General features: G+C 34.7%; 1 protein-coding gene across 1 annotated transcript in view; it reads right to left on the minus strand.

Annotated features, from left to right (window-relative positions):
* The window catches only part of ROS1 (ROS proto-oncogene 1, receptor tyrosine kinase), a 126421-nt gene that overhangs the window by 27918 nt on the left and 82527 nt on the right, over nucleotides 1–15976 (minus strand). Inside the window, exons 32-38 of the mRNA XM_056125316.1 lie at nucleotides 14229–14397; nucleotides 13443–13560; nucleotides 9756–9946; nucleotides 7849–7932; nucleotides 3977–4112; nucleotides 2484–2646; nucleotides 117–181 (exon numbers count right to left, since the gene is read on the minus strand). Of these exons, the coding sequence (XP_055981291.1) occupies nucleotides 117–181; nucleotides 2484–2646; nucleotides 3977–4112; nucleotides 7849–7932; nucleotides 9756–9946; nucleotides 13443–13560; nucleotides 14229–14397 (926 nt within the window). The remainder of the gene's footprint in view (nucleotides 1–116; nucleotides 182–2483; nucleotides 2647–3976; nucleotides 4113–7848; nucleotides 7933–9755; nucleotides 9947–13442; nucleotides 13561–14228; nucleotides 14398–15976) is intronic.

Below are 15976 nucleotides of genomic sequence, written 5' to 3' on the forward strand. Positions count from 1 at the left end.
TTGCTTGAGGCCTGATAAGCTTGGTCAGGTCATTTTAAATGTTACAAATGCACTATTTGGATGTCAATACTTTCTACCCATACCAAAGGAAAATTATTTCCCAACTGCCCTGATACCTCATCAGATGTGCCTCTTTTAAGAATTCAATCTTCTCCTGGTCTGTGGAGCCTTTCTTCAAAGTCTACCAAGAGCAATATAAACAATCCAGAAATCAATAGAACAGACATTTCTATGAGTTCAGTAATGAAGATAATCTTTGTTTCATTTCATTCTGGAATAGCCACCCAATGGCTAAAAACAGATCACAAATAAGATATGCACTTGTGCTCTAGAAATCTCTTCAAAAGTTACTCTTGTTACTGGTAGCATTCAAGTTGAAAAATCTGATATATAAAAATATCAAGTAATACTTCTACAAGATACCTCCAGTATGCAGACAATTTTTTAAGTCCAATTTGACATGTAGGTCAATTTCTTAATTTTCATAGTTCTCTTTTCAGTGTCAGTTTGCCCCTGCTTCCTTGCTAATAATTCCCTAATTGGTTAATTTTTCCAGTCTTAGACAACTGGAGATGAAGTGCTCAGTCTCAGACAATTGGTCTAAACTAATTCTGAAAGTCATGATTTTCATGAATCATGATTTGCAAGTTTTTCAGCTTCCATTAAAAATGGGGGCCTATGAAATGAACAGAAACTTTCTCAAAGAAGAAATCCGAATGGCAAAAAAGCACATGAGAAAATGCTCTACATCATTAATCATTAGGGACATGCAGATCACAACCACAATGAGATACCATCTCAAACCTCAGAGACTGGCCCACATCCAAAAGAACAAAAGCAACCGATGCTGGCGTGGATGTGGCGAGAAAGGGACCCTCCTTCACTGTTGGTGGGAATGCCGACTGGTTCAGCCCTTTTGGAAAACAGTATGGACAATTCTCCAAAAATTAGAAATTGAGCTCCCATTTGACCCAGCAATACCACTCCTGGGAATATATCCCAGAGAGGCAAAAATGTATAGTCGAAGTGACATCTGCACTTGTTTTTTCATTGCAGCACTCTTTACAATAGCCAGAATCTGGAAAAAACCTGAGTGCCCAAGAACAGATGACTGGTTAAAGAAACTTTGGTACATCTACACAATAGCTATTATAACAGCTATAATACTATGTAGCTGTTACAAGGGATGAAGTCATGAAATTTACATACAAGTGGTACTACATGGAAAATATCATGCTAAGCAAAATGAGTCAGAAAGAGAGGGATATACATAAAAGGATTGCATTTATCTGGGGGACATAAAGTAACAAAATAGGAGATTAATACCCAAGAATAGCCGAAATCAGTACCAGGAGGATTACTCCATGGCTTAGAGGCCAGCTGGGCATTCTAGGGGAAAGGGCAGCCCAGACAGAGAAGGGAGCATCAAATAACGGGTGTTTGGAGGATCCTCCCAGGATGGGAGATGCATGTTGAAAGTAGACTATGGACCGAAAATGATTGCCACTCAATGCCTCTTTTGCAGACCACAACACCCAAAAGTAGAGAGAAAACAAAAGGGAATGCCCTGCCACAGAGGCAGGGTGAGATGGAGGGGTGGGTTGGGGGGGGGAGGGATACTGGGATCCATGGTGGTGGAAAATGGGCGTTTAGTAGAGGGATGGGTATTGGATCATTGTATAATCGAAACCCAAGCACAAAAATTTGTAAGTCTACAACTGTACCTCATGGTGTTTCACTAATAAAAATTTTTTTAAAAAATGGGGGCCATAGATAGGATTCAATTCTAGTCCATGAAACATATGGAGGTGGGGGGGATGTTGAGAGCTATGGAGATTTTTGGAAAACATTTACATTCCTGTATATCTATAACTTATGCATATTTTCTGTATTACTGACTTGAATAAGATGTGATACCTCTTTCTTTGACAGTTATTTTATAACCACAAGGTAACATACAAGGGCAACATCCAGGGAATTTCAGATATACAGAATATGACTTGTCACAGTACTACCCAAAGTCTCAAGTCATTTTGTTATACAGGAAAATAGCCTAGCATGTTGGAGGCCTGGGTTCAATCCCCAACATCACATAGTTCCCAGAAGACTGCTGGGGATGACCTGAGAGCAGAAGCTGATGTGGGTCCTGAGCATGTGGAAGAATATCAAAGAAGAAAAAAAAAAGAAAAAGAAACATTTGTTTGGTTTGTGAGACTGGGATTAATTAAAGGACTTTTACATAGTTCTTTTATAGACTATAATGAAGGGGGAAATTATCTGGTAGGGCTCAGCTAATCAGTAACTTGTAAGTAACTATAAATTATAGAATTTATATAGAAAGTTGAAAAGTTATTTCTGCAATCATGGACAGACTTCTATCTTTTTCCAAGTGTCACTCTTATTTTTATATTATACTTGTGCCCAGGTAAATCCATGTAGATATTCTGACTTATCATGTCAAGGTGTAAAGGGATCCATATTACCTTCACTGCTACTTTTGTTTCTCCACTTCCAATTCCTAAAATGTCTACTGCTGTCCCTTCATATACTTCTCCGAAGGCCCCACTTCCCAGCAAGAGGCGAAGAGTCAGTTTGTCCCGAGGAAAGACAGGAAGACTTTCAATCTCTTCTTGGGTTGGCAGAGTACTGCAAAATAGCATTATTTTTGATCTTCAGAAATTTATATGGGGGGTTAGATTACATACATGCAGGACTGATATTAGTATTGAGGAAAGATATGAGAAAGAGAAGTCTAATGATTTTAATATCCTTTAGAATATTCCACAGTACTGTGACATAAAATTTTATGCTTCTATTCTTGCCCTATTCTACCATGCTAAATATCCTTATCTCTACCAAACCCCATAGTAATACTGCTTTGTCTTTAGATACCTTCATCTGAAAACTGCATGTGTATATGACCTTGACATCATTTTATATTTTGGGTTTTTGTGTCACACCCTATAGTTCTCAGGGTGATGTTAGGGATCCAAAGTCAACTTCTTGCATGCCTAACAATGCATGCCCATCAACCAATCTTTCCAGACTACCAGAAGGATTTCACTATAGATAGTTCTGTTAGATTTATCAATTCCTAACTTCTTTTAAATCTTGTAAAGAAAAAAAAACTATTATAATTAGTAAAAATTCACTTTAACTGTCTTACATCTTTCTCTGATATAGAACACAAAACAAAATTTACTATAATAATTAACTCTGACTTCATCAGGCTAATGTTTAGAAAGCCACGTTTTGCACTTAGATTATTATGAGAGGAAAATGTGTGTCTGCATTAAAAATTCTTTGAATTTTTTTCAAAACAGCTTCTTGAGTATCAGACATGCACTGAGTTTTTCCTCAAGAACAAAATTACCTTTGAAATAGCCAAGTTAGGTCACCTCTGTGTGTACTTCAAATCCTTTGTTCATATATCTTAAATTATAAATTACTAAAACAAGACTGATGACCAAATCTCTTTTGGATGGGCCAGTATATAAGGACACATTTCAACATTTTCTTTAATTGTGATGACAATGAATGTTAAAAATTCATTAATATCTTAAAGAGATGTTATAGGCAATCACTATACATTTCTGAAAACAAAAATAATTATTTGATAATATACACAAGGCCCTTAGAAATTCTCTCTTCCAATTTCCTCTAGTGGGTCAATCATGGTACTATCTACTCTTTCCAACATAATATTTATTTTCTTTTATTTATTGTTTAAGTATGTGATAAAACACTGGGAAAGAACTGGTTTGTTTCCTCAGGATAATAATTAATTAATAATTAATTTCCTTAGGATAAAATAACCATATAATTTTCCATCACATTTGAAAATGTACATGGGGATGCAATTACAACATATGCCAGAGTAATGAAGTTTACCAGGACAATCCTGAGAAGCACATGTGAATTCTGTCACTGCTCCCTCCTCATCTAAGTGCCCATAACAATAGCCCAGGTTACATACTGTACTGCATAGCAGGCATTAGCCAGTCCTGCTCCAGCTGCCAGACCTCGAAGCTCATTCAACTCTTTGTCTTCGTTTATGAGAACTGACAACGTTTCCTTGGGAGGTTTTTTCTTCTTTAACCTTCTGTACCAGACTACAGAGAAAAATTAAATATAATTTACAAAATGAAACACTTCTTCCTTTATTTTCCTTAGGAAATTTTGACAATTTATTTTAATTGTTTATATATAAGATTACTAGTGATAGAATAACAGAATTTGATTGAAAGATATGCCCATAATAAGAAAGAAAAAACCAGGTACAAAGATATAAAAATACATATAACGTGTAATTTATCCTTTTCATGTCTATTCTCGGAGTAAAACTGCAGAGCCTGGCAAGCTCCCCGTGACGTGTTTGATATGCCAGACACAGTAACAACAAAGTCTCCAATGGAAACGTTACTGGGCCCGCTCGAGCAAATCAATGAACAACGGGAGGGCCTTTTTATTAAATAAGTTGAAGCTAATCAGAAATTATTCCTCAAAATTCATCCACAAACAGGAGTCACAATAAACCAAAGTTGCACTAAAACTATAAAGGAAAGAAAATTTATTATTCAGGAGATATGAATATACTTTAAATATAATGACATGTGTTTTTTTAAATCCAAGACTAAGGATGTATACTAATTACTATTCATTTCCACATATTTACATACACAGAAAAATTACTAGAATGAAATTCACCAAATGTTAGCACTATTCCTCCTATTTGGAGAGTCATGGGTGACTTCTATTTTCTTTTTTATAAAATTAACAAATATTTTAAAATCATAAAAATAAAGGATATTAGGGCCAGAGAGAGTAAGGTGTTTGTCTTGCACTTTGCTGATCTTGATTGATTCTGCTTCAATCCCTGGCACCAATCTCCTTCATGATTGGTCTCTGAGAACCACGTCACGATTTAGCCCATAGCCAGGTGTGACCTCCCCCTCCAAAAAAAAATGATGTTTTTGAAGATTAAAATATTAGACTACAAGATTATCTACTTATACCTGAATCCTACACTAGTTTCTATACCCACAGTGTAGAGTTTTATGAAAGTGAAATCTTATCTGAGGGACCACACAGGGAAAGATATTAAATACTAATGCAATTTTCAAATCTGAAGGAGCAAATTTTAAGACCCATTTAAGGACTCAATCATGCTTTCTGAGAACTCAGCAATCTTTGTTCATTTCTCATCTCTGAACTTATAAAGCCATCTGCGAATCTCAGATAACTTTATGTCTGTCTTGAATATTTCCTATACTAACAGTTTTTTCAATCTTCTACTTTTTAATTTTTTGGTCAATGTCAGGAACCTGGGACCTTATCCATACAGGGTAACTTCTCTACCACTGAGCCACAACCTTGCCCCACTATTACCATTTATTCACATACATAATGCTATTTTTTTCTTTTCACATAGCTATATCTTACCTTCCTTATTAAATGGCAAGCTCCCAAGGTCAGCAAAACTGTTTTAATGCTTTACATTTTTCTCTGCTTCCAGCATTAGGCTAACATTGCACATTAGTTATGATCACTCTCTACAGCAAAGTCTGTCGATGCTTTTTTTAAAACTCATGTTTCAACTTTATATTTATAAGTATGACTAATGAGAGCTTTCAGCACAATACTACTAAAACCACATGCATTACTACTAAAAGCAAAAATCTGAATTAACTAAGCAATAGTAAAATTTCCATGAGTTCAAAATAGAATTGAGATCTTTAAGTCCTGAGAAAACCACTTTTCTATCCTATGCCTTGAAAGCACAATGGATTGCTTGAAATTATCTCATATTCAGCCACTAAAATTATGGGCTTAACTATGGCTATAGTAGGAAGCAAAGGTCAGATGAAGGGCATTTCATGTAAAATTCCTTCCCAGTAAGAAAGCAGGCAAACAGTCAAGCCTGTATGCCAACTGCCAAATATACTGCATTTGTATGGATAATTCTGACTGAGAGGGTGGCTTAGTGGCATAAACATCAGCTGTACAACACTTAGACTCTCTGGAACCACAGGATAAAATTCAGTTAGCGTCAGCTGAAATTCTTAGTTTTCCAAGGTAGTGGAAAGAACCTATGTATTTTTTAGGTGAAATCTGTAAAAAGAAATTCCAGTTTCAACATGCTTTTTAATTGCTTATGATTCAAGCAATTTAGGGAAAGAATAAATATTTAGAACATTTAGTGTAATATGTCTTTATTTATACCTTTCCCTTGCTTATCAAAAATCAAGTCATGATTTTCCAGCACACTATTGGTGGGAATGTAAATTTATGAGAATCTAAGGACAATGATGTGTAGCATCATTTTAAAATATAAAAAATGGAAATTTCACATGATACAAAAATATCACTCCTAAATGTTTTCCCAAAGGATATGAAAACAATAATTTAAAAATATATTCAAACTACTATGTATATAGAAGTCATATTCACAGTAACCCAAACATGTAATCATCCTAAATGTTCAATGACAAAAGCCTGGATAAAGAAGCTAAGGCATATATATGTATGTATATATATATGTAGATATATATAAATATCTCACATATATATTCTTGGTGGAACTCTATTCTTCAATTTTAAAAGAAGTTGAATTTGTGCCTTTTGGCAAAAATGGATAAAACTTGAGATAATTAATGCTAAGTGAAATAGTGTCTATGTAATTACCTGGTGGCTTCAGTCATATATGGAATATGATTAACTATAGCAAACAAACTGGCAAAAACAACAAAATAAAACCTTAGACTCAGATAAAACTAGTGGTTACTAGAGAAATGGAGAAAGGGATAGAAGGAATGAGGAGAAGGCTCTTTTTGGTGGTCGATGGTGAGGATTATAGAACTAGAGATGTGAAGCTAAATCCTTGAAAGTCCTTAAGATGACAAGTTATGATAAATCAATAATAATGATTATAAATTTATCCATTATTTCATGAACAGCTGCTTAGACAATCTTTTCTGCAAAAGATCACAATTTTCTGGCAACAAATGTTTCAGAATGTCAGGGACTCATTAAATTAGCAAATGATACTGTGACCATATACTTTATCATCCAAACCAGACATTCAGGGAAATGAACAATCAAACAGTGATGTTGATGCTGAAATAGCAGGAATAAACTGAGATGTTTGGACACTAGATATATGATATCTAATAGTTGATCACGCTTTTTGGATTGTCACTACTTTCTCATTATTTTAATAAATCTTATAGGATTAGCACATTAGTATAAAATGAGTAGTAGGAAACAGCTAGTTGTCTATCTATCCAACTGAATTTCTGGGCTTTCCTGGTACAGAAGAGAAATTTAAGCAGAGATTAGAAATAATCAGAGCAGATATCTGAAAACAACAGTTGACTTACAAACAAGAAACGGGTATTTTGCAAATAAAGGCCTGCTCATTCCAAACTAGGCTGTCTGCCTGGAGACTCAAACTATCCAATCAAGGATTGCCACTGGCTCCTCCTTAATCCTACAACTTTATTTTACACTCAAGGTTATTTTTATTTTCTTATTTCACTGTCATGTAATGTCTTGTTACCTATTAAATCAGACACAAATAAGTTCATAAAGTCAGTGTCTTGCAATTAGTTTTATTTAACATGATCATGATGTAGAATATATATTTTTATCGAATACTTACCTCTAGATCTGATAACAATTTCATAGAAATTAGTAGATACAACCATATTATTGATTATAGCCTATTAATACTAGCTATAACATTGTGAATTTTATTAATTTATTTCATTGAAAAATAAATAGAAAAACTATGTTTAAGTTGTAACATAAACAACCTTTTGTCTATTTTATAAATTATTTTATACCTACCAAAGATCAATAGGATTGTAGTAACTACAAAGATTCCAATTATAATAGTAAGTACAAAGCTTGTTTCTGGTATCCAAAAACCATCTAAGAAAATAAATGAAGAAAAGAAATTAATTCACAAAATAAAACTAGATAGTACACTTATGTGCCTATACTAGAATCAGCTCTTACCAGATATATGTAGATTGGTTATTATTCAGTTATATAACTTGAAATCATCTGTGATTAGAGTGTTTACTATATGGAAACTCAAGGCTGTTTCATTCTTTTTACAGAAGTCCTAACTCACTAGTACATCAATGAGACTGCACAAAAAGTCTTCAACTTTAAAGTGACTGAGGAGTCCAGAGAGATAGTATAGCAAGCAAGGTGCTTTCCTTGCACAAAGACTGACCAAATTCACTTCCTAGAACTACATATTGTCCCCTGAGCATCACTAAAAGTGATCCCTGAGCACAGAGCAGGAATAAGCCCTGATCCCTGCTGGGTGTAGCCCAAAGCAAATAAACAAAATTTAAAATAAAGTGACTGAGGAAACATACAATTCTTTGAATGAACCAGAAAGACATCTCAGTCCCTAGATATTAGATATTTGGGGGTTATGACTTCTTCTATAACAGCTTCATGTACATTTAATTCCATGGGCACAAAACAAAAATATCAATATAAAAACATAGTACCTTCTCTTAGGTAGTTTCAGTTGAGCAGAGAAGACAAACATGTAGACCAGAGCTTGACAAACTATGGTATGTGGGACAAATCTAGCTGCAGCCCTATTTTGTATCACCCATGAGCTAAGAATTATTTTTATATTTAAAGAAGAAGGAAAAGGAAGCAGAGGACAAGAAAGAGAAAGAGGAGGGGGAAAAGAGGGTACGAACATGAGACATAGGATACAGCATGCAAAGCCTAAAATAGTTGATATGTGGCTCTTTTCAGAAAAGTTTTACTGGGTTCAAATTTAGATAACCAGAATAATGCAAACAACAATGACAATGTTTTACATACAGTCACTATATAATATGAAATGCAGTAATTCATTTTACTTAAGGAATCAATTAAGCTTCAATGATGAGTTTATTTAAATCAAGCTGTGAAAAGAATGAGAACAATTTCAAATGATCAAAAGTGAGGGGGAGAAAATTCCAGCTGTTAGGCAAATGGTATATGGTAAAGACCTGCACAAATAAAGGCTATAAACCTAAAGTTGCAAAAACTCTTACTAATCTAATATGACAACAATATATGGAAAATAGGAAAGGAGGAACAAAAATTGAAGGGAAAATCAGAGAAGGCCTTAATGAACACAAAAATTTGTATTTGTTTTTGCAGGTAGTGAGCATTTCAGAGAAGGTTTAAGTGGTAGAGCTTGCACTTCAGCAGACTTTCAGAAGTGTGATTAAGCCAAGACACAGGCAAGAAAAGTTAACTAAGTCAGGAAAGTCAAATAAAAATGAGAAGGTAGAAACCCATCAAACAAAAATAAAAATGGTAAATCCATGAAACATGGTCACATAAAAAGAGAGATATATCAAATAAGAGACTAAAATGTTTTGCATCTGGAATTGGAAAGTGACACATCATAAAGTAAAATCAATAATAGTTGAAAAGGTAGCCATTGGGGAAGAATAAAATTATAATTTCAGCCCTATTGTGTATAAGATGGTGGAATCCAAAATAATATAGTGAGACAGAAAAGAACAGACTATGAACATGCTGAGAACACTAACTAGGATCATGCACTTTATATGGTGGGTACTAAGTAATTGGTTGTTATAAGGTGAAAATAATATGATGACTTTGAAGTATTAGGAAGATCACATCAGGTGACATGAATAGGCCCAAAGCATTTTTATCTCAGAATTTTCGTGTAACATACTAATATGTTAACAGACTTAGTAACATACCTCCAACTAATAGAATATCCTCACTGATTCCACTGTATTCACCAAATCCCAGATGACTTGCAGCAACTACTCTGAATTGAAATGTTCCTTTCAGGCCTCTAGAATTCCAAGTGCAAATACTATTGCAGCTCCCATTAAATGCCATCTTCCACATTAAGTTGCCATTGTGTGAGATATTTGAAATAATCTTTCTGCAAAAGAAATATTGTAAATATAAAGCATATATGAAACACATTATTTCTACATGCTCATATATTATTTGAACGACAGTATACTATATCTCTTATTGCACACTACCTCACACTTGCTGTCATTCCTATTGCATAATTTAACTATAGAACATAGATTAGTTTTTGTACAGAAATGTGTGAAGTAAAAAAACTCAGTCCATCAGGAAAATTACCAGTATTGCATTGCCAAAAGAAAGCATAAGAAGCTTTTCTTACTATTAAAATATGAAAATTTTCTTCATAAGTGAAAACACAAAAAACAATTATGTATTCTATAATTTTAATTGGAATTTTTTATTTTCTTATTTCTCAGTATCTTAAACCATCTTTAATTTATATGCACAATGCTATAAAATATATAACATAAAATTGATAAGGAAGGTACGTTATTTCAACTACAAAAAATTATCATTATCTGAGGTTCCAAGGTCCATTTGTTCCTTATGTAACTGACTAATCTTTTACCCCAGAGACAATCTGCATTATTTTTCATATGGTAAAGGTAAAAAAAAGGTAAAGGCCCTCCCGTTGATCGTCGATTTGCTCGAGCGGGCCCAGTAACGTCTCCATTGGAGACTTTGTTGTTACTGTGTCTGGCATATCGAATACTCTCGGTAGCTTGCCGGGCTCTCCAAGAGGGGCGGAGGAATCGAACTCAGGTCGGCCATGTTGGCTGCGTGCAAGGCAGATGCCCTACCCGCTGTGCTATCGCTCCAGCCCATTTTTCATATGAAGAAAAGAAAATAATTAAATTTCAAAGATGTAACTAAAATAATTTTTTTAACAGAATCAGAGATGAAAGGCAAGCTCTGGGCCTTCCAGTTGGAAGTTGGACCTGTATTTTCTCTGACAATAAAAAACTTTGTAAGTCTTAAACTTCTCAAACCACAACAGTCTTAGAACTTTATAAACACACAGTCAGCTTGGGGTTATATATAGATGCCCTTTGTGTTCCTGCTGAATGATCCTCCAAAATGTGAACAATATTAAGAATAATGAGAATAAGAATAATAGCAGGGGTCTGTGCCTCGGAGGAACAGAAATGGTCAAGAATATTAGAAGAATCTAGAAAAATTGGTCCCAATTATCACCAGGACCCAAGTGTCTTCAAAAAATTTTATGACATGTGATGGGTTTAGGGTACATTTTGTAAAGTCTTGTATTAGATATTGGCAATTTGATTATTCCACCCAAATATATCTTATTCTAAAGAAATAGATCATTCAAATTTTGTCAGAAGTTTTTTCTTAGTTTTGGATCATTGAAGAAGGCAAGGGAGCATTCTAATTTTGACCTGTACTTTCTATTTTCAACACACTATATCAGTTCTTATTACATAGGTTTTTATTATGTTTCATATTCACAACAACCTAAAGAGGTAGATATTATCATTAAATTGTGTAGTTGAGAAAACTCTCCATGGAAAAAATAATACAGCAAAATTTTAAATCTAATTTGTATCCTGAATTGAATGGTGACCCCCAAATACACACAAACAAAATTTATGTTCTTTCAGGCCATGTAAATTTAATTTTTGAAAATAGAGTCTTTTCAGATGTAATCAAGGTAAACTTAGAATGGATTAGAATGGTAATTTTCCTGATGGACTGAGTTTTTTTACTTCACACATTTCTGTATAAAAACTAAACTATGTTCTATAGTTAAATTATGCAATAGGAATGACAGCAAGTGTGAGGTAGTGTGCAATAAGAGATATAGTATACTGTCGTTCAAAAACCAAAATATAAATATAAATCCAAAAACCACTACTCTCCTCTTCAGAAAAAAAAATTGGATACAGACACACACAAGAACAATACAGAGGGGACTGGAACGATAGTCCAGCTAGTAGAGCATTTGCTTAGCACGTGGCTGACCGGGTTCAATTCCCAGCATCCCATATGGTTCCCCAAGCACCACCAAGAGAAATTCCTGAGTGCAAAGCCAGGAGTAACCCCTGAGCATCGCCCGGTGTGACACAAAAAACAAACAAAAAAAAATAGAAGAATACAGACATGCACAGGGAGAACATGTGGTGAAAGAGTCAAAAACCAGCATAAAGCATCTGTCAACCAAGAAGCCTCAAGGATTTCCAGTCATCACCAGAACCTAAGAGACACTGAAGAATTCTTCCCTACCACATATAGATAGAAAGTAATCTCCTAAAACCTTGATTTCACACTTCTAGTCTCCATGTGAGACAATAGATGTTTGCTATTTTAGACTATCCTACTAGTGGCAGCTTGTCACAGGTGCCATAGAAAACTGTTAGCTATTTAATTCCAAAGTGCATGCAGTTTACACTGACCACAATCTCTGTATTAGCAACCACCCAGGAACTAACCAGAATGTCTGAAGAAGTTAGTTTGATATCCAAAAGTTAGTCCCTTCCCTGAGAGTAGTGACTTGAGTTAAGGAAGTACTAAGTATTTATGCAGCTATGCACTTTAGGTGTTGCTGAGGGGGATACATAAAAGAGGTTCTTGATAAGAACGGTGGTGTGGTCTGGCTGCTGAATGTAATTACAGTCTCAGACTACTCAGGCAGACCTGGTCAGAATGTATTTCACAATACATGAAAGATAGTAATAGAAATTTTAAGATTTTAGCTAGAAGTGTGGCTGACACAATTCTCTAGCATGAGCATGAATTTCTTTCAGGTTATGAGAATGGCCAAATGCCAGAGTAAGATGAAGCAAAAATAGATCTAAAGCTTAAGTTGCCAGTACTATAATTATGGAAGTGACTTTGGTCATTGGAGCTTCTGAAAAGATGGTTTCATAGTCCCGTGAGGGGAGTGTCTTTGGAATCTGGAATTCTCCCCTCAAGCTGGCATGAATTCAGTCCATCTGAGCCAGATATGATTCACAGAGCTCCCCACATGGGCTGGATCTCGGGCTGCATGTGTTCATTAATTGCATGTTTCAGAGAAGGTAGATTTTCAGTTCCTTGGAACTGATTGCAAACTATAATTCTCATGATAGACACAGAATACAGAGTATATCCAAATGGCTACAAAAATCTATGCATTTCAGAATTTAAACTACTTTTACATTCTGAAAAAATATCTACCACTTTTCCAATTCTTGACATTATTTTCATTAAAAGTGATGACCAGAAATTTCACATTCATACAGACATCTAATATTGAACATCAGCTCAAAGTTTTGAACAGAATAAATACTAAGTAAATCTTAGTACCATGTGCTAAGATTGAATTATTGCCAAAATATTAGATGAATAGTATCAATTTCTGAGAAGAATGATATGATCTGCTCCTCATCGCAATGCCAAAGCAGAGCTCCAGGAGTTGTTCAAAGTACGTAATGTTGCCTGCAAGATCCTTAAGCCAAGATTTCTTCATATCTATTTATAAATGCACCTTCATAGACCTTTCTAACTCTGATGTAATAATACCTCACAATTGGCTTATAAAATTCTCTTCCAAACAGACATACCTGACTTCAAGGATATAGTACAGAAGTCTGCTCCCATTATCTTCAGCTTTGTCCCACTGTATTGAATTTTTGCTTCCTTCTAATAATTTTGGAATGCCTGGCTTACTTGGGACTCCAGCTTTAAAAACAGAAATGCTGATTAATACATTAAAATATTCTTTATAATGTCTTTCTATGGAATACATTTACAATGAGGTCAAACATAATAAATAATAAGACATTCACATACACAGGCATACTTTTAAAAGAATATCTGATGCTTTTATTAGTGACAGATTACATAAATTCATAATAGATAACATATCTTAGCTTGATACAAAAAGGTGATGCAAATAAGAACTACTGTATATTTTGGAGTAGTTCCCTGTGATTTTTATAGGCATCAACATAAAGTTATGGTGTGTTTTTTAGAACATTAGTTAGTTTGATACTTTTGCTACATTTTTTTATTTTTAGCAGCTGAGATTTGTAGTCAGTAAATAAATATTTTGACAAACACTTAGTTATTTACTTCATTCTCACTGCAAATACAGCTAAACAAAAATTAGAAAAATGAAAGTTTAAATAATCTTGTTTATCTCAGAATCTTGCAAGACTAGCTCAGCCTTGGCCCCTTGATGCCTATAAAGACTTCTGGATCTTTTCTATTTATTTGCTCAAACTCTAGGAAAAACAATTTACTCTTTTTAAAAATGTGTTTTGGTTTGCCGACTTAATGAAATAATTGTTAGGAAAAGAAAATAATTTTACGGGGGTATTCTGAATGTTGAATACATCAGTACTCACCTTTTGTCTTAAAACTTTCTGGAAGTGAGGTGCTGTTCTCTCCAGTCCTATAAACCACCACCACTCGGATGCTGTAGGCTGTGTGAGGCTGCAGATCTGCAATATCACAGGCATAAGCAGGTCCCTGACTGCAAGAGCCTTCAGCCTGGTAAAATTCATTGTGCTTCCACTAGAAAAAGAAGTTTCCATTAATCTTTCTGTTTGTTTTTTAAAATTTCTGATTTAGATTTCTGTTTTTGTTTTGTTTTGTTGCCACAGTCAGAGGTACTCAAGGGCTGTTACCAGCTCTGTGCTTGGAGCTCACTCCCAATAGAGCTTGGGAGAACAAGAGATACAGGGGCTCAAACTCCAGGATCATGCATGCTATAGCCCTCAGCTCATTGGGCTATATCTCCAGTTCTAACCTTTTGAAAGGAAAATATTAATAGATAAATTAATATGCCTGTAGCAAGCAACTAAAACTTAGTGTGCCAGAATTGGTAGTTAAGATGCATGCCCAGCATGTGACCAACCTGGGCTTGATTCCCAGCACCACATGGAACTCAAAGCATCATGTGGGGCAATCCTAGAGGTTTTCAACACCATGAATGGCCTGTGTAACTGCATCCTCATACCCTTACATTGAACTGATGCCTGGTTGACCGAGAATTGTCAGTGCAGCCCCCAGACTCCAGAGCTCTACTTGGGAGGCCCATAAAAAACACTTGTATAAATTTTAATTTTTTTCTAAAAATAAGATCTTACTTAAAAGTATTTTATCCTAAATATCCTAAATTTTATTCCACATTAGAAAGTCATTCAACTTTTTTATTTTAATTTTTGTTTTGGGGCCACACCTGGCAGTGCTCAGAGCTTACTTCTCATTCTGTGTTCAGAGATCATTCCTGGCATTGCTCAAGAGACCATATGGGGTACTGAAAACTGAATTTGAGTTAACTTTGCACAAGATAATTGTCTCACTGATTGTACTATCTCTCTGGACCCCTCATATGACTTTATGAGAAATTACAACTAAATGATAGTTTCTTGTTAAGTCCAGGGTGGGTCGTGCACCTCTGAATGATAATATATCAACAGGGAAGACTCAGAGATTTTTCTATTATCCTAATAGTAAACACTTAACATTAACTCAGGACGGCTAAGATGCTCATTCATAGCTGAGGTGTTAACATGCATCTTAACATGGTGATGGAGCAAGACAATTACACTTTTAATTCTACCAGTTTACTCACTTCAAAATGATAAAATGTTTACATACTTCTTTGAAGGTCACAGTGATTTATGAAATAAAATATTTAGTTTTTACTCCCAAAATACCTAACCAGAATCCCTGGTTCTCAAGTATACTTGAGAAGCCAAGTTCCCTAAAAAGAGAAATTGTTCACTATCACTCAGCTGCTAAATAGTAAGGGTAAAAGTTAAATGTAGGAAATCTTACTTTCATATTATTTAGATACTGAGTCTATAATTATAGGTCCTTCATAAACTTCTTTATTTGTGACATTGTTTTATTTTTAAAATGTGTGTATTTGAACCCTTAACACCTTCAAATGAGTTATATTTTTCCTCTCTTGTTCTACAAATAGGAAGAGACAGAGGTTATGGCATCTTGTCAAGAGTTCTTGGTGTATTTTCCTGAGTGAAGTTTCCTAAGAAGGTCAGTTTCCATAAATAAACCTTACTCTATAACTCCTTTTTGATTGAGCACTCACAAGATCATGCCACTTCACTGCAATAATTTTCTATTG

This window comes from Sorex fumeus, unplaced genomic scaffold, assembly GCF_029834395.1.
Source record: "Sorex fumeus unplaced genomic scaffold, SorFum_2.1 ptg000054l, whole genome shotgun sequence".
In the NCBI taxonomy this organism is placed as follows: Eukaryota; Metazoa; Chordata; class Mammalia; order Eulipotyphla; family Soricidae; genus Sorex; species Sorex fumeus.